At 45.4% G+C, this 19,836-nt stretch overlaps 1 protein-coding gene across 1 annotated transcript in view; it reads left to right on the top strand.

Moving 5' to 3' along the window:
- Nucleotides 1-19,836, top strand: part of LOC130131613 (histone demethylase UTY-like) — a 69,571-nt gene that overhangs the window by 32,330 nt on the left and 17,405 nt on the right. Inside the window, exons 6-14 of the mRNA XM_056301379.1 lie at nt 2,847-2,967; nt 4,395-4,449; nt 5,900-5,934; nt 6,810-6,903; nt 7,992-8,118; nt 10,169-10,267; nt 12,266-12,485; nt 14,904-15,041; nt 18,505-18,636. Of these exons, the coding sequence (XP_056157354.1) occupies nt 2,847-2,967; nt 4,395-4,449; nt 5,900-5,934; nt 6,810-6,903; nt 7,992-8,118; nt 10,169-10,267; nt 12,266-12,485; nt 14,904-15,041; nt 18,505-18,636 (1,021 nt within the window). The remainder of the gene's footprint in view (nt 1-2,846; nt 2,968-4,394; nt 4,450-5,899; nt 5,935-6,809; nt 6,904-7,991; nt 8,119-10,168; nt 10,268-12,265; nt 12,486-14,903; nt 15,042-18,504; nt 18,637-19,836) is intronic.

Below are 19,836 nucleotides of genomic sequence, written 5' to 3'. Positions count from 1 at the left end.
AGCTGGTGACTCCACATGTATGGGAGAATGCATGTGGTAGTCTGCAGCCCTCCCCGGATCGGCAGATGGGGTGGAGCAGCAACCGGGACGGCTCAAAGAGCAGGGTGATTGGCCAGGTACAATTGGGGAGAAATGGGAGGAAAAATCCCCCCAAAAAATTATTAAAGAAAAGAAAAGAAAAAATTAAGCATTTTCCTATTCAAATGGCTTCAGTAACACTTTGAATTTAAATTAATCATTGGCTTTAAGCATGGTTTGATGACATATGTTTATTCAATGGGGCGGCACGGTGGCGCAGTGGTTAGCACGGTCACCTCACAGCAAGAAAGTCCTGGGCTTGAGCCCCGGGGTAGTCCAACATTGGGGGTCGCCCCGGGTCGTCCTCTGTGTGGAGTTTGCATGTTCTCCCCGTGTCTGCGTGGGTTTCCTCCGGGTGCTCCGGTTTCCTCCCACAGTCCAAAGATATGTAGGTCAGGTGAATCGGCCATGCTGAATTGTCCCTAGGTGTGTGTGTGTGTGTGTGTCGGCCCTGTGATAGACTGGCGGCCTGTTCAGGGTGTCTCACCACCTGCCGCCTAATGACTGCTGGGATAGGCTCCAGCATCCCTGCGACCCTGAGCAGGATAAGCGGTTGGAATGATGGGTGGAACACATTATTATAGTTAAAGCTACAATCCTGAATATCGTCATTTTTGTTAAATTTACTTAGCCTATGATGACACTGACAGCTGCATTGGTGTTGTGACTTGTGTAAATCCCAGAAGTACATCAGGAATTTAAACTGAGTCATCATTGCTGTTGTGTTGGCACCTTCTTCACCGACGCACAACACAACAAGGTTGAGCCTAGGTCTTAGATGTTGATGCGGTGTTTTTTGATAAAGTTTTCTTCAAGCTTGGTCAATCGTATCTGCCCTTTAGCCTTAAGAACTTTGTCAAACTCTCCCACAACCTGCCCTTTTCTTCTGCCTTTTGCTGTGATGTTGAAGACTTCTTAATTTTCCTTTACTGATAAATGAGCAGCTACAAAAGCATTCATGATTTGGATATTTGTGGATTGAAAGTTGTTTTAGTCTGCGTGTAAATCTCCAGTGATTGCAGTTTTTTTTTTTTTTTTTTTTAAGAAAACATCCACAGTTTCCTCCCACAGTCCAAAGACATGTAGGTCAGGTGAATCAGCCGTACTAAAACTGTGTGAATGTGTCGACCCTGTGATGGCCTGGCGGCCTGTCCAGGGTGTCTCCCCGCCTGCCGCCCAATGACTGCTGGGATAGGCTCCAGCATCCCGCGACCCTAAGTAGGATAAGCGGCTTGGATAATGGATGGATGGAAAGTTCCACAATTGTTCTCGTGAATAGTTTTCTTGTAAGTGTGGTGTTTGGTGATGGTGAATGTTGCCACATTTAGGTTTTATTGGGATTTAATTGTGGTTTTACAACTCTTATTAAAGCCAACTATTGTGTTGCAAAAATGAGTTTGAAAAAGATTTCGATTTCCGCCTGTTGGTTATTTATAATTAATTACTCGGTATGAATTGCAGTAATCATGCTCAGATCTGGAAAATGGCAATCTAGTTATCAGCATTAAATTGCTAATCCGCTTCCTACGCTATCCAGCTTTTATTCAGAAATGTAATTTGTTAAACTTGACATCGTCATTTACATAACAATCCATACATTATCCAAGCCGCTTGTCCGAATTCGGGTTGCTGGATGCTGGCGCCTATCCCAGCAGTCATTGGGTGGCAGGCAGGGAGAAACACTGGACAGGCTGCCAGTCCATCACAGGGCCCACACACATATTCACACCTAGGGACAATTTAGTATGGCCAATTCACATGACCTGCATGTCTTTGGACTGTGGGAGGAAACCGGAGTACCCAGAGGAAACCCACGCAGACACGGGGAGAACATGCAAACTCCACACAGTGGATGACCTGAGATGACCCACACGGTTGGACTATCCTGGGGCTCGAACCCAGGACCTTCTTGCTGGGAGGCGACCGCGCTAATCACTGTGCCACTGTGCCGCCCTCATTTACATATGTTGTAATTTAAAAAAGTCTCATCCAAAGGTATTGGGTGAGACTTTTGATTGCAATATTTTCAGCCATAACATCCAGCACTTGCATAGGGTAGTGTAAGCCAGACAAGCAGGGACACATTTTATTAAGTGCACTGTATTTTTAGTTAAACGGTTTCAGCTTAGCTGGTGCCTGTCATGATTACCCGCTGACATAGAAAAATGAAAAAGAAAATGCTCCCATCATTCCAAGACAGATTGAACCCCTCTTGATCTTGCCGCAATTTACTCCCCTCATAACTTAATCATTCTGGTCGAGGCACTAGACTTTCCAGTGGAGAGTAAATCTCCACTGGCCACAAACAAGTATCATGAAATTTGATACCAGCTGATAATATCAGGTGTTGCAGCTGAATAGATCTGTTCTCTGTGGTCATTTCTATCAGCTTTTAGCAATTATTTTCAATCTTAAAAGAATGGATCTCATATTCAGGCTTTTCAGGTGATTCTCTTTAAAAACTCTATGTGAAAAGTGGCAAAATACACACACACACAGTTAAATTGATTTCGTGTGTGCCTACTTATAATTTTGCTGCAAATGGAAGTAAATTCTCACCATGGGGCTTTCCAAGAATCTGGCTCGACTGTGATTGTGACTTACTGTTTAGTCAACTGACTCCACACTGGCTTCAAAGCCCTCTTATCAGCCTTAAAGTTATTAATCTCAGTTATTTCCACAGTTCCTAATGTGCGATTATTTTCCTCTTCACCGACACTCCCTTTTCAACATGTCCTTTATCTTTCCCTCCTTCCTCTCTCTTGCAGGGCGATCAAAGCCTTCCAGGAGGTGCTGTACATCGACCCGGGCTTCTCCCGGGCCAAGGAGATCCATCTGCGCCTTGGTCTCATGTTCAAGGTCAACACAGACTATGAGTCAAGCCTAAAGGTATGGTTTCAGCTAAGCAATAGACTGCATACTAGTCTTATTATAGATGTTAGTTAAGTCCCTACAAAACAAAGCAGAATAAAGCCTTTTAGGTTTAATCAATGGCTATAAGCCTAACGGTAAGGTGTCAGAAGTGTGTCTGACCATATATTAGTTAGGTAACCATCACCAGCTGCCACTCAAACACTATGTGTATGTCTGTATTCTACCAGATACTTTGGTAATCTTTTTAGGTCTGCAGGGTGGAACATTTGGGAGTAGTGGGGAGACTCTTCTTCAATTGAAAGACCAATATTTGAGTAGTAGTGATGACAACCCTGCTGTTGTAGATACTGAATTCTGTAACTGATCCTGGGTCCTGTCCAGGTAGCGTAGCGGTGTATTCCATTGTCTACCAACATGGGGATCGCCAGTTCGAATCCCCGTGTTCCCTCCGGCTTGGTCAGGTGTCCCTACAGACACAGTTGACCGTGTCTGCGGGTTGGAAGCCAGATGTGGGTATGTGTCCTGGTCGCTCCACTAGCGCCTCCTCTGGTCAGTCAGGGCGCCTGTTAAGGGGGGAGGGGGAACTGGGGGGAATAGCATGATCCTCCCATGCAATACGTCCCCCTGGTGAAACTCCTCACTGTCAGGTGAAAAGAAGTGGCCGGCGACTCCACATGTATCATTGGAGACATGCAGTAGTCTGCAGCCCTCCCCAGATCGGCAGAGGGAGGTGGAGCAATGACCAGGACAGCTCAGAAGAGTGGGGTAATTGGCTGGATACAATTGGGGAGAAAAGGGGGGGGGGGTCCAAAAAATAAAAAAAAATGTGACTGGTCCTGCATGTGAACCTTCCTATGGAGATAAGAAGACACTTTTCTCCTCTGGACTAAGAGGATGTCAAATCCACAAAACTACATAGAATAATTTCTCTTATGGGAGTTAAATCACGAGGTGAGAGGGTGCCCTGGTGCACAGTGTTGACGTCTACATTCACAGCGATGACCCTGGCTTGACTGGACGTTGCAGGTAGCAAAACTGGCGATGTTCCGGGGTGGGGCACTGCACCAGTTGGGTTAATGTGTCCTGCCGTTGCAATTAGCAACTTCTTCAAACTGTGGGTCACCTGTACAGCTGCAGTTGGATTTGAGCTAAATGGTGTGAAATAGGAAAACGGGCCATTGCGTCAAGTCTACAACTCAACCTGACAACTACCACAAGCTGGTGCTAGGCTTTTTTTCCTGTTGATCTACATAGTACAGTTCTGTACGTAGTTTGTTTAGCGACTTGAGGCTGTAGCTCCGTGTAGCACTCCCACTCACATAGTTATAATTGAGGGGATACCCTTTGAAATGGAGGTGATGGCAAGAGCTCTGGGTTGCTGTGACAAGTTTCTGCTTCTGTAGTTGTTGAGTTACTGATCTTTAACAACTTCTCCTCCGCAGCATTTTCAGCTGGCTTTGATTGACTCCAACCCCTGCACTTTGTCCAAAGCTGAAAGTAAGCACTTTTCATTTTTAAACTCTCGATTTTTTTGTTCTTTTGGGTTTTTTTTTCTTTTTTAGAAATACTACATCAAATAAAATGGATTTATATCTATTTTTTAATGTTCAAAATATTGCTTGAAGTTCAAGTTCCAGAATGAGAGATCCAGCATTTCAATAAAACTGGATAAAATGAGCACTTGGTATGAATAATTTGCCCACAAAATGAGTGATGAAGGCCATGTTAAAACTGGATGTGAGGCGTTGTAGAACGAGTCTTCAGAATGTGCGCTTGATTATAGCAAATTAAGTAATAAAAACCTTAACCCACTCTTATTTCACCTGGCACCATAAAGCTGCCTACACTGAACCGTCATGTATCTGCAGTTGTGTTGGGATACAGTTCAGACAAGTTTAATTGACTGTCATAAGTTTGGCAACCTTGTCACCCTTTATTACCCGCTTGTATAGTTTTAAAAACTGCATGTGCTTTGAAGTGTTCTCCAACTTCCCTCTTTGTAGTTGTATGGATTTCAAACCGAAACGATGACATGATTCACTACTCATGACTGCAGCGCTAAACAACAGTTTCTGGGATTTTTTTTTTCTTCCCTGTGATTAAAGGGAGTACACCAGTGAGGCTTGGTGCAAGGCTGCTCTCTATCTTGTTAAAATTCGCTATTATTCATGTGGTAATACACACTGGTTTATTGTTGTTTGGCAATGGCGGGGTTCAGCCAGGATGGAAGACTGGCTTAATTTGATATGCCGCTGCCATCTCTCATCTCTCCGGCCGGCCCTGGTACCTGTTACCTTGGAGACAGCGATATCCATTTTTGCCCTGCCCCCCCCCCCCTTCAGTGCACTCAATTTCAGCTCTTATTTCCTATTTGCACATACAAACACACACACACACACACACACTTGCATGTGCATATATATTTAGACTTGGATCTAGCTGTTTGACTCACGGTATCTACACACACACATACTGATGGTGCTGTGCTCCTGCTACTTGCCTCTCACTCATTCTGTCCTCACTTACACACACACACATGCACAAAGGGCAGTCTCTCTCTCTCTCTCTCTCTCTCTCTCTCTCTCTCTCTCTCTCTCTCTCTCTCTCTCTCTCTCTCTCTCTCTCTCTCTCTCTCTCTCTCTCTCTCTCTCTCTCTTTCTCCCTCCCTCTCTCCCTCCATCTGCTGAGAGTCACTCAGGCAGCTCAGATCAGAGACACTGCAGCGCTCCAGACAAAGGAAGGTGCCGCCAGAAGCAAAGCTTACCTATCTGCTCTGTTACACTTAACAGCCAACCTCGGATCAGCCAGGACCCATCTATTTACATCGGAGCAATACTTTTGAGGAGACTTTTATGGGGGGGGGGGCTAACTCAAAAAGGGGGAAATCTCCCTTTAATGCCAAATGCATCCCATCTAACCTGTGATTTCTCTTTTTTTTTCTTCACAGTTCAATTCCACATCGCTCATTTGTATGAGATTCAGGTAAGCCTTTTCCTCTTGCATCAGACCTCTGTCTCCTGCTAGGATAAGAGACTCTGATTTCTGTCATTTGTGAAGCAAGGATATAAGGCAGTGCATCCATCAAATGTCCACCCCCTTAAGCTGCTAGCATAGATAGCATAGTAAATTCACAGGGCATCTGAATGCTGTGGAAGGGTTTTTTTTTTTTTTTTGAACAGGTGCTGACAAATTGAGGAGGGAACTGGTTGGGTGGGTGGGAGGCTCATCTTGGCTGTTCAGTGGGGTTGCCACGGAAACAAGAAAGTCTGTCTCCCCCTCTTTTGTATGCTGGTGGTCTCTCGCTCTCTCTCCCTCACCCGCTCTCTGTATTTGATTGGAGAGGTACAGTAGCTCTCACTGATCTCTTCCCGGCTCTGGGAGTCCCAGCGCCTCAAGATAATTTTTTTTCTTCTTCTTTGTGCTGTGTCAGAATGGAGCGTTGCAGAGGAATTCACTGGCTTGTGGTCTGTTTGGCTGCGTTCAAAATCCTTTTCCAGATCTAGATTTCAACAGTTACTTTCTGGAGCAAGCGGCGCACCGCAGGGATTTTATGAAGATATTTTATGGTGTGGAGAGACAGGAAAGATGGGCAGCAGAGGAGAGGAGGACATGTGGCGGAGGTCATGGGTTTTATTTTCACCTCATGATTTCTCAAAACACCCAGTTATGCAGCTTTGCTCGCTGAGCTGCACAAATGACCCGATAGGGGTTTTTGTTTTTTTGGGGGTGGGGGGTAACCTTCTCTATGGCCTTTTCTTCGCCATCCTTCCCTCCTCCTCATTTTGTTTCTCTCTTACCCACTGTATCGATTTCCTCTTAACATTCATTCTCTCTCTATCTCTCTTTTTCCTATCCAGAAGAGATACCGGGCTGCCAAAGAGGCATATGAGAGCCTTCTGCAGACTGAGGATCTCCCCGCACAGGTGAAGGCCACTACCCTGCAGCAGCTAGGTAAGAACATGCACACATTTAAACAAGTAAACAAAACACATACTAGCATTACTACAAAGGAGAGGAGAGCTTGAAGCTTGTTTTTTTTTTTATATCAGAAACATGAAAAATATATGAAAATGCAAAATCATAAAAGTCCTGTAGGAGTGTCCAAAAGTTCTATATTCAATGAATAGCTTTTCCGTGGACTGTACAGTGCAAATAATAATAATAATGTTAGAAATGGTGTTATTTTCCCATTCACAGGTGTAAAAGTAAGCAATGATATTTATGTCTATTTTAGATTAGCAACTAAGAATATTGAAACTGGTAATCGCATCTTCTTCCTCTTCATGACTGAATACAAGGATTATTGGCACCGAATTTGACGAATTATTTGGACTCCTGGTTGTAAATTTTTACTGAAATTTTGTCTAAATAAGTTCCTGTCTTGAGCCTCCTCCACAAATAGTTGTCACTTGAGTGTATATCACAAGTGTGGATTGTAGTTTTGGCGGCACAGTGGTGCAGTGGTTAGCACGGTCGCCTCATAGCAAGAAGGTCCTGGTTTTGAGCCCCGGGTAGTCCAACCTTGGGGGGTCATCCTGGGTCGTCCTCTGTGTGGTGTTTACATGTTCTCCCCGTGTCTCTGTGGGTTTCCTCCGGTGGCTCCGGTTTCCTCGTACTAAATTGTCCCTAGGTGTGAATGTGTCGGCCCTGTGATGGCCTGGCGGCCTGTCCAGGGTGTCTCCCTGCCTGCCGCCCAGTGACTGCTGGGATAGGCTCCAGCATCCCGTGACCCTGTTTAGGATAAGCGGTTTGGATAATGGATGGATGGATGGATATCTAAATGCTTGTTGTGACCTATGGCCTTAAACATTTAAAAGTTGTTTTTTGGCCTTTGCGGAGTAGAGTTCCCTCTGAGGTGATGTGTTAACATTCATACTCCCAAGAAATTTGAATATACTGCATATTTAATCTTATACTGCACCTGAAAAAACTATTCCAACAGCTGTTAAAATGGTTCTTTGGGGTTTAGTTGAAGCTGCTTAGGTGTGTGATTTTTTTTTTTTTAGTTTTTTTTTTTAAATTTCATCTGGGTTTTCCAGGCTGGATGCATCACACAGTGGAACAGCTCGGGGACAAAGCAAACAAGGACAGCTATGCCATCCAGTGTCTGCAGAAATCTCTGGAGGCTGACCCCAACTCTGGACAGTCCTGGTACTTCCTTGGCAGGTTGGTTTTGTGTGTGTGTGCGTGTGCGTGCGTGCGTGCGTGCGTGCGTCCATCTGGAAAGAGGCTCATGTCGTGTTGTAAATTCACCAAGGAATTGCATACAGGCTAGGTCTAGATCCAGTCTCGAAACCTATCGTCTGATGACGATTTGCCTCTGGGCACAACGACCAATATTTTGGGGCTTCGGATTGTAGCTGCTGGCTGCTTGCTTCCTTTTGCTATGAAGACTTATCTTCCATGCACCCGTCATTGTTTACAGTCAGATTAGCAACTTGAGATGTCAGAATGAATTTGGAGTTGAGAAACGACATCTACAACCGGATTGTTGCACAAGTGTCGAACGTTTCTCCAAACGACACACAAACATCGATACTTTTTGTTGCTGTTTTAGGTCCAGACAAAACTTCGGCCAATGCGTTCCGCTTCTTTCACTCCCCACACGGACTGATTACTTGCATGCAACCAAAGCATGTTCCTGTAGAAATCGCCACCTACTCAAATGTAATCACATTTGGTCAGGAACACTTTATTTGTCATTTAATTTCATGTACAGAAGTACAAGAAATGAAACAAAATATAATTTCCCACAGCAGTGCAACACATACACAAAACACATATCCAAAAACTACAAGAACTTCAAGAGCAATAACACATTTTTCCAAACTAAAAAAAGAAAATTGACTGTCCAAGGAAACGAACGCCAGCCAGGATGACTGTCGGAACTGCCGGTCTGCATGGGCTAGCAGTTTGCTTAGCCTGCCCCACTTCCACATCCTGTCAGACCACCCTCTCTGCTTCCTCCTCGGGCGCAGCTCCAGGCAGGGGCCGTGGTCCCTGGACCCCCCGAACGCAGCAGACCAAGCTCTCCCAGCTGATCCGGCGCCAGCTTCCCCGGCCAATACAACCCAGACTACAATGGAAATGAAAACCAGACCGCTTCCAATATAGGTCTAGAGCTAGAACTACTTTTGTATGAATCTACTCAAGCATCAGATAGTTGGTTTGCAATTGATGACGGTCCGACTAGTACCCAAAGTCAAGACAGTCAGATGACTACAAGTTTTTGAGAGCCAGTTTAATATCCTTTGCTGTGATTTACAGCTTACTCGATGTTATCTGAAAGAACTAAATTCATGCTTAAGTCCTGGAAATGATCAATATTATTGTTTTCAAGGTTCAGCAATTTATTGCCATATCAACGTTACGGTTGATTTGGAATTCGTTTCAGTGTGCTCAAAGATAACAACAGTAAACATATGACCGTACACTACATGGAAGGAGTGTCCACAAAAACCTACATAAAACATAATATATAGTTTAATGTGCTTTGTCACTTTAAGGCCGATGCCCTTAAAGTGACAAAGTGCATGTGCTTAAGGAGTCTGTACTTGTATGATCAGTGAAGCATTTAGGATGTGGATTGCTTCAGGGTAAGTGCTGTTGTGGAAGCAAGATGTTCTGGTCTTAATACTGTGGAGTCTTTTACCCGAAAGAAGATGATTGAATGGGGATGTTGGCCGTGTGTGAGGAGTCCTTTAAAATTTTAAAACCTTTTCCGCTGAATGCGGATATGGTGTGATTCAGAAATTGCGGGGAGTTCACAGCCAATTATTTTTGAAGCTGTACGCACGACTCTGCCCAACAGTTTTTTTTTCTCGTGGGCTGTAGAATTGCCATACCATGCAGTTATTGAGAAAGTGAGCACACTTTCTATTACCGCTGTGTAGAAGTGAAACATTGCAACCCTTGACACTCTTGACACTTGACAAATTTCCTAAGCTGCCTTAGAAAGAATAGTCTTTGGTGAGCTCTTTTTTTCCTATAACTCATGTGGGTGTGAGTGTGTAATAAATTTCAAACTTGGCTGCTGGCAATACTGGCAGCCCTTCTGAGTCATCACATTGTCCTTGACCCACACTGATATTCTGTCATACTTTAGAATAATAATGTAGAAGTAACCGGAATTTGATTAACTTAATGGAACTGTACTGGAAAAGTTTTGAGTCACCTGATCGTTCTGGTCCTGTTGACATGTTGGTGCTTTCCACAGGTGCTACTCTAGTATTGGGAAGGTCCAGGATGCCTTCATCTCCTACCGGCAATCCATCGACAAATCAGAGGCCAGCGCAGACACTTGGTGTTCCATAGGGTAAGGCTCAATTCAGTGAAGCGTTTTGCTACAACATTATGCAAGTGTGTTATTCAGATATTTTATCAGGGCTAATGTTGACATGGTCGCCTCACAGCAAGAAGGTCCTGGGTTCGAGCCCCTGGGTAGTCCAACCGTGGGGGTCATCCCAGGTCGTCCTCTGTATGGAGTTTGCATGTTCTTCCCGTGTCTGTGGTGGGTTTTCTCCAAGTGCTGCGGTTTCCTCCCACAGTCCAAAGACATGTAGGTCAGGTGAATCGGCCATACTAAATTGTCCCCAGGTGTGAATGTGTTGGCCCTGTGATGGCCTGGCGGCCTGTCCAGCCCAATGACTGCTGGATAAGTGGTTTGATAAGGATAAGCAGTTTGATTAATGGATGGATAATGTTGACAAGTGTACACAACTAAAGATTGTGAACTGGCTTCCTGTGCATTAATACCAGAAGGCATTAGATGCTGTTGATTACATTTATATTCAAGTTAGCATGACATCCAGAAGATCTGTTCACAAAAAGCTCAAAGCCTGCACCTTGGGACCCCTTCTTATACCTAACCATTAGGGCTGGACCTGAATACTCGACTATTCGAATATTTGTCCATTGGGTAGGTATTTGGTCTTCTATTTTGGGATTCGGATATTGGGTTGTTCCCCACCCACGCATCCACCCACCCTAAATGTAGGCTATCAGTACAGGCAAACTGCAAAAATATATTTTGTCAGCACATTCTTGTACTATATCTATTCATCCATCCATTATCCAAGCCACTTATCCGAATTTGGGTCGTGGGATTCTGGAGCCTGCCCCAGCAGTCATTCATGGACTATATTTATACTTTTTTTTCTTTTTTTGGGGGGGTCCCCCCCCCCCCATTCTCCCAAATGTACTTGGCCAATTACCCCACTCTTCCGAAACGTCCCAGTCGCTGATCCGCCCCCTCTGCCGATCCGGGGAGGGTTGCAGACTTCCACATGCCTCCTCCAATACACGTGGAGTCGCCAGCCACTTCTTTTCACCTGACAGTGAGGAGTTTCGCCAGGGGGACGTAGCGCGTGGGAGGATCACGCTATTCCCCCCAGTTCCCCCTCCCCTCTGAACAGGCACCCCGACCGACCAGGGGAGGCGCTAGTGCAGCAACCAGGACACATACCCACATCCGGTTTCCCACCCGCAGCACAGCCAATTGTGTCTGTAGGGATGCCCGGCCAAGCCGGAGGCAACATGGGGATTCGAACCGCCGATCTCCGTGTTGGTAGGCAATGGAATAGACCGCTACGCTACCTGGACGCCCTATTTTGAGCATTTTTGTAGGTCTGTTATTTGTCCATGATGAGAAAAATTATCACAAGCTGTCATCTCACAAAAAGTGCATAGATAGGACCTCATTCAACGAAATCCCTCTGCATTACACACAGGCATAAAACACAACAAACCTTTTGGAAAATGTTTTTTCATTAACAAATAACAACACAAACACTACTGTAGAATAACAGAATCCTTAACAATTAATGCCCTTAATTAAACCGAAAGACATGTGTTGTAGCGCTATGCTGTCCATCTCAGCCGGGAAAAATGTCTGGCTGGGTCCCTCCCCGAATATTTGCTGTTGATTGCTACCAAAACTCTGGATCCCAAAAAATGGTATTCGGGACAACCTAACTAACCATTTCCTCTTGCTATAAACCTGTGCTTTCTTTTTCTACAACTGTTTTCTAAATCCTTGTTTCAACACCACTATACTCTTACCCTGTCCTTGCTTCAACCACTCAACCATCTCCCATATCTCTCCCCCCTCTGAATCATCCATCTCTCACTTCCTCAATCCCTAACTTCCCATCTCTACCTTCCACATCTATTGCTTCACCTTCCACCCCTACACAACCCTCTATTATCTTTTATTCTCTGTCTTTCAACCCAATCTCTCTCCTATCCACCACCCCCCACCCCTCACCTCCCTCTTCTCTCCCCTCTTGTATTCCCCACCCCCCACTCTCCCCAGGGTGCTCTACCAGCAGCAGAACCAGCCCATGGATGCGCTGCAGGCCTACATCTGCGCCGTGCAGCTGGACCACAGCCACGCTGCCGCCTGGATGGACCTGGGCACGCTCTACGAATCCTGCAACCAGCCGCACGACGCCATCAAGTGCTACATCAACGCCACACGCAGCAAGGCTTGCACCAACGTCGCCGCGCTCACCCACCGCATCAAATGCCTGCAGGTGGGTGGAAAAGGGAATGTGCCCCTCCCTTTTTGGACAGCTGTAAAAGCAGGAGGTACCGATGCTGCTGTGGGAGTCTGCTTGTTTGGGGAAATCTTTTGGTGCTGCTGTTTGATATCATTGGTGCAAGAAGCATGCATGGCTCAAAATCTCTAATTGCCAATCCTCTTTTGTGTTTTAGCAGAATTCTGATTGAAGAGGCCTGGATATAGCTTAACACAAGTGCCCAAAAATCTAGACATGAACAGGAAAACACATGACAAGATTAATTTTTGGGTTATGATAATTGATAACTGGCACAGTCTAGATGCTCCTGATGCAGTAAATGTATATCCGGCACTTCAGACAGGTTTAAACACTGAGATCTATTCTTTAATACTTGTTGACCCTAGAGCTGAGATGAAACACTCTCTATTGTGTGCTAATAGTGGACTCCCTCTCCCATCAGTATCCTCCTCCTTTTCTGTGTATCCCTCCCAACTGTCTTCCCTGAGCCCCATTCCACCGGGACAGAGAAGCGGGGATGGGATTCAGGACACAAAATTCCCATTCATTTATAATGCCAAGGTTACTGTTTTTTTCTTCTTTGAACCTGCCTTTAGTTGTGTTTTCCTTGTTCCTGATTGTGCTCCTCTGAGACATTGTAGGAGTTGGATTCTCCGGCATATCACATTCCGCAGGGATGTGATTAGGAGTACTCAATGGTAGGGAACAAAGCAGCAAAAGAGTAATCTCGAAATAGAAATAAGCAGGACTTAGCCATTGCCCAAACTGGAAGATAATCACATACCCAATTTCTCGCCATGTGGTGGTGCTCATAGAGATTGTTTTATGAAGCCGTTGCGAATTTTCCTATGAAGGAGGAAAGATATTGGACACCTATAAATCATTGGAGCCTTTGTCCAAACGTGATCATTAATTTTTCCTTTGTAGATAGCTTGATGATTGTATACATGTTGAAAGTGCTGGATGGATAGATTCCAGGTAGCCTCGCCTTGGCCTCTGATTACATTTTAAGTGCCAAGAAATTGCCCTTATCCTACTCTGAGATCTATACCCGAGTCTGGCTGAAAGAGGGACTCAAAAAAAAAAAAGTATTCAGTAATGTGCCGTGGAGGGCCACGTGTCTGCAGGTTTTCTTTCCAACCCAACACTACACCAGCTGATTCCATTGACAAACACGCCTTCAACTAGAAAGGAGAGGACTGGGCGTCGGGGTAGCATAGCGGTCTATTCCATTGTCTACCAACTCGGGGATCGCCGGTTCGAATCCCCGTGTTACCTCCGGCTTGGTCAGGCGTCCCTACAGAAACAATTGGCCGTGTCTGCGGGTGGGAAGCGGGATGTGGGTATGTGTCCTGGTTGCTGCACTAGCGCCTCCTGTAGTCGGTTGGGGCGCCTGTTCGGGGGCAAGGGGGAACTGGTGGGAATAGCGTGATCCTCCCACGCGCTACGTCCCCCTGGCGAAACTCCTCACTGTCAGGTGAAAAGAAGCAGCTGGCGACTCCACGTTTATTGGAGGAAGCATGTGGTAGTCTGCAGCCCTCCCGGGATCGGCGGGGGGGGGTGGAGCAGAGACCGGGGCGGCTCGGAAGAGTGGGGTAATTGGCTAGATACAATTGGGGAGAAAAAGGGAGGAAAATCCGAAAAGAAAGAAAGATAGGAGATAACTTGCTAAAATTTGTTGGGTTGGAATGAAAACCGGCATTCACGTGGCCACAGTGGCACATGGTTGAGTACAGCTGGCTGCTCCATCTAAGGGAAACCACCCAATGTAGTCCCCCCCAAGGGTAATCAAAACTGTTGAGAGTAATTTCTTTACCTTCCCCCTCCCCTATTTTAAGGGGGGGGGGTCAGCATCATGCTGGTGACAGTAGGTCCTACCTTCACCCACTGCCTCCATTTACCTCACAAATCAAAATTTATTTTGCACACGATCGTCCCGATTTCCTAACCCCATGTGTTAATCTTTTTTTTTTTCCTTCATCAATGCACTGTGAGAGATCTCTGCATTTACCCAAACATTACAATTTCACCGATTACTTTTGGCATAATTCCATGAAATCTAGAAACTTGGCTTGTTTTTTTTGTTTTTTTAAGTATTTGTGATTGTCTGTTTGGGTTGTGGAGCATTCTAGTGGCAAGGTTCATCAGCAGAGACGGTATTAAGACTTAAAAACGCAGCTGCAAGACTATGTAGGCTGCAGCTGCAAGACTATGTTAGCAAAAAGCGATTTCAAGGCCCAGACCAGTATAATCACAATCGATTTCCGACCTGGCTTCACTTATGTTCTAACCTCTACCTCTTTATACCATAACTGATCATTTCTTTCTTTTGAGGTCACCATTATTTAAAACCTTGTGTTGTTTTTTTTTTTTGTTTTTTTTTCCCCCCACGCCGTTTTTCCATTCCCATAGGCTCAGTTGAGTAATCCCCAGCTCAGTAGCCTACAGGGTAAAAGTAAAATGCTCCCTCTTATTGAGGAGGCATGGAGTCTACCAATCCCAGCTGAGCTCACTTCCAGACAGGGAGGCCTGAGCAGTGCACCGCAGCAGGTGAGAGACCAGATAGAGCAACAACACCTCCCCTCCCTCTCTCCCTCCCTCCCTCCCTTCCCTCCCTCTCAAGTCCACTGCCTTTCTACCGAGTGCACACATAAAACGCCGTTATCTGAACACATATTGCTAATGTACACAAAGGCTCATATACAGATATACACATACGTATGGGTAACACTTCAGCCTAGCTCCAGCCTGCACACTCGCACTGTGTGTAGGAAAGCAGATGCCTTAAAGATGCCAAAACAAAACCAAAAACCTCAAACTTGACTGTAGAGGGTTCATTGCTTCACCTATGCAAAATGAATACCCCTTTTACTCTGGCTGATATGCAAGACTTTATCATTGGTAAGTGGTGTCCGGTTAGCGTGGAGGTCTATTCCGTTGCCTACCAACACGGGGATCGCCGGTTCGAATCGCCGTGTTACCTCCGGCTTGGTCGGGCGTCCCTACAGACACAATTGGCCTTGTCTATGGGTGGGAAGCCGGATGTGGGTATATGTCCTGGTCGCTGCACTAGCGCCTCCTCTGGTTGGTCGGGGGCGCCTGTTCAGGGGGGGGGGGGGGGCTGGGGATAGCGTGATCCTCCCATGCCCTACATCCCCCTGGTGAAACTCCTCACTGTCAGATGAAAAGAGGCGGCTGGCGACTCCACATGTACCGGAGGAGGCATGTGGTAGTCTGCAGCCCTCCCCGGATCGGCAGAGGGGGCGGAGCAGCGACCGGTACGGCTCGGAAAATAGGATAATCCTTTTCGCAAATGTAACTTCCACAGTTATATCCTGAACGTTGCCACGTTTATTTCCATACATCAGCTCTGACACATCCATGTATGGCTGCTTTACGGCATTTGTGAGGGCCCCGGTGGCATCGGCCAAGTGTTACCCAGCTTTTTTACTGTCCCATTCCTCTCCTAGCACAGTAGTCGGCCGGCCTCACCCACCGCAATCGGCACGAGCTCAAATAAACAGAAAAGGTTGTACGGATCTTTTCGGTAATTTTATCCCAAAATTCCTTCCATTCAGTTTCTGTAATCCTGTTCTTAATCTGACGTAGCGGTCAGAGTGACCTCTTTGTAGTCCGATAAATCCATTTGGGGGGTACGAATGGTTGTACCTGTATCACAATGTTGTATTGGTTTTTTTTGTTTTTGTATCGTAATCTTATTGGATTTTGGCTGAAGAACATTGCCTTTCTGAGGAGATTAAAAGGTTTTAATTCTGAGCCAAGTGGCAGTGTTTGCCGTTCTCACACTCATTGACATTTGGCCTGTGACCAAGCCCTGATGTGATTGGTGGGGTCGTGCTGTCGTAGAGTAGTCTAGGTTTCCCATTGGCTCCGTCCATATCCCTCCCCCCCTCCCCCTCCCCATTTTAGTAGTTGACCTTAGGTGTCCTGCAGCTGCCTGCAAGCCCCAGCAGCGCCCCCCCTAATATCACACAACCACTATTCATGCCCCATCGTAGAGGCCCACTAGTTCCATTGTGTCCATGTAGGTGTGTGTGTTCATTGTTATGCCAACTGACATGATGTTTGAATGTGTTAAATTTCAGCACTGATAGACTTTGGGTATGTTTAAAGATATTGAAAGTTGCCTGTCCCAATGTGAAAGTTTTTTTGTTTTTTTGTTGTTTTTTTTTTTTTGAAAGTAAGCACAATTTTCAGGTCAGAGCCTTGGTTTATCACTGGGTCAGATGTGACTGAATGTCAGTTAAAGGAGCTATAGGCGGCCGCCGATTTTCGGCAGAATTTTAAATTTCTTATTATATCTCGACTGTAATCGATAGTACTCAAAAAATAAGACGTTTGACACCAACATGAGAAAAAACCATCGTTCCTGTAAGGGGCGGGAGCTAAAACAATGACAGCCAATCAAACGAACAACCAAGTCAAATGATTGGAACGAGCGAGCTGTCTATCAAACCCTCAGTGACCCGCGTGTTTGTTATGCACAGAACAGTTGCGCGTACACAAAGGCCGGTTGCTAACACATAGCTGCCTGCTAGCTACCTAGCGAGTCAGTCGTGAGTGCTAACAATGGACATGTTCGTTGTTTATGTTCATTATAATAATAAAGATAGTTTTCTCTTACGTGTGTGACATCATTCGGTACAGCTAATTCGGCTCCGCTCAGAATGACGCTCGTCTCAGGCGAAATGCCTTCGCTTCAACCAGCTGGTGTGTCCGGCACGTGCGTGTGTTTTCGGGGCATGGCTTTGGAGGCATCCTGATGCTTTCTGATTGGGAAGGGCGGTGTCGAATTCGGTTTAAGGATTTGAAAATATTTCTTAAGTTCTGCCCAAAATCACCGGCCGCCTATTGCTCCTTTAAAGCTTACATCATTTGGCTTCAGCCGCACATTTTTTTTCTCTCTCTGAAGAAATTTAGAAAAAAAAATCAGGATTCCTGAAGTCTCAAATTTTGCTCACAGTACACACCATTCAAATTACACTGAAGTCCCTTGAATAGTGAAGGAGGGGCGTCCGGGTAGCGTAGCGGTCTACTTCGTTGCCTACTAACACGGGGATCGCTGATTCGAGTCCCCGTGTTACCTCCGGCTTGGTCGGGCGTCCTTACAGACACAATTGAGTGGGGTAATTGGACGGCTACATTGGGGAAATAAAGGGGGGAAGAGCCATAAATAAATAAATAAATAAATAAAAGTGCTACAGTGGATCTGCATTTCTAGTCAGTCACAACTGGCCCATAGGCTTCCATATAAAGGTAAGGGTGTGTTAAATGTGATGCAACTTTATGCTTGAAAGGGCAGCAAGCTTCAGCAGCAACTGCCGTAGAGTCTTACCGTGGTGTAGTGTTAAATGCTTAAAAGTCGTTGTGAGGCAAAGCTATTGTGTCGATGGGGTTAATGAAATGTTCTTCGTAGAGCTTCTTTTTTTGTGCTGCAAGTTTTGACAACAAGCAACATTTGGGGAAAATACTTGCACCCCATATTATTCTAAACAGGAGAATGCCCTTGGGACTGTTATTGCCCTTTGCTGAAGTACCTCCAGATATGCAGGAAATGTGTGTTTGTGTGCTGTTAGAAGTGCTAACACAACATCACAGAAATGTTCTCCTCTTTCTCTCCTTCCTCATTGCCCGTCCCTCGCTTTGCTCTGTTTTCTGGCCTCCTCCTTCATCATCTTGCTTTTTTTTTTTCCCCTCCGTCGCTTCTCCTGTTAAATCACCCCTTTGCTCCTCATTTAACCCGCTACTTTACGTGTTGATATTCAAATATGTCTACCTGCATATGTTTTTTTTATACTTGCACCCTCCGTTTGCCCTCCTTTTTCCATCCCCTCACTTGTGTTCCTCGCCATGTTTGCTCCGTTTACCTCTCCCCTCTTGTCTTTTCTTCTACTCTGACCCCCTCTCTCTCCTGACTTTTTTGTCGTGTCTTTTCCTTTTACCCGCTTCTTCTCCCTTTGCCTACCCCCCAATCCCCATCTTCTCTCTCCAGGCATGTAAGCCCCACCAAAGCGCGGAGGGCGGGGGCTCGGGACAGTCTCTGCCCCCTCATGTCGGCTCCCTGGGCCAGGCTGAGGACCAGTCCAGCCCCGCCAAGAGGAGAAGAGCCTCCAGCCCCACCAAGGTAGCAATCTCACATAATTACACATGGGTCACTTCACCAGAGCCTTGCTCATCTGATGCTTCGACAACCAAACAGACCAGCTGCAAACAGGAGGGCTGGGCTAAGCAGGGACGGTCATCTATCCCAGTGTGCACATTCTCCTTCCATGGATTGCTATCATCATGTCGTGATGTCAGCCATGACGGCTTTCTGCATATTCAGCTGTTAGCTCTATGAACAGCTCAAGTATTGAAATAGATAACTGTATATAATACTAACAAACAGGTCGCATTGCCAGCCTATTGGCTATACTCTGCAGTTAACACTAGAATGACCGAGATTTCACTCCTACCTGAAACGACCATGGGCAGTCAAAAGGACCACCAGTTTTTAAACTCTATATTCTGTCAAGATAAATACCCAGTTGAGATATTAATGCATTACATATGTTAGTATGTCTGTTATGAAGCTGACACCAAAATCAACATTTTAACAACTTTAATACTATTTTTCAAACAATTTAAAATGGCCGCTGTCCAATGCCTGTAAATACTGCAACGCCTCGGTGGTAGTCATGGTGCATCTGTAACGGCGCCTGTAACCAGACACGTTGGAAATAATCAAAAATCAAGTTCAGACTATTTCTCTGCACTGGAGAATGCTGGTGTGTTTCTAGGACAGAGCAATGAACTTCGCGAAGGAAATGATGCAACCAACACACGTCATAAATAGTGACATGACGCACACAACGACGCGCAGATTACACGTGGTCATTTTGACCGCTCATGGTCGTTTGAGGTAGATCTTATCTTTTTTGTGCAATTGATCTAAAACTAATTTTAATGCAAATATATGCCATTTTAGGAGCATTGAGGGAGCAGCAGGTCTGTATCTTATTTATTTATTTATTTATTTATTACAGTTATTAAACTTTGAAAATCCCCACCTTGGTCGTTCTAGTGTTAACAAGTGTATGCTCGTTCTTTGGTCTGGTGAGCTGGCTTGAGAAAATGTCTCACTTACATGATTGTTAAATTTTAGAGATTTACCTCTCGATACATGGAAATAAATCATGTACTATGTCGTTCAGCTTTGCAAAGTGCAGGGTGGTTTATTAACTCCGTGTTTTTTTGCTTTAAATTAACTTGGGAGATTTTAGTTTTTTAATTTCTGTAATTTATTCAACCCTCAGTTCCTGTCCGTACCTATTAGGGTTTACTT

The sequence above is a fragment of the Lampris incognitus genome, chromosome 21, assembly GCF_029633865.1.
Source record: "Lampris incognitus isolate fLamInc1 chromosome 21, fLamInc1.hap2, whole genome shotgun sequence".
Taxonomy (NCBI): domain Eukaryota; kingdom Metazoa; phylum Chordata; class Actinopteri; order Lampriformes; family Lampridae; genus Lampris; species Lampris incognitus.
The sequence above is the reverse complement of the archived record's forward strand: the minus strand, read 5'-3'. Positions and strand labels throughout refer to the sequence as shown.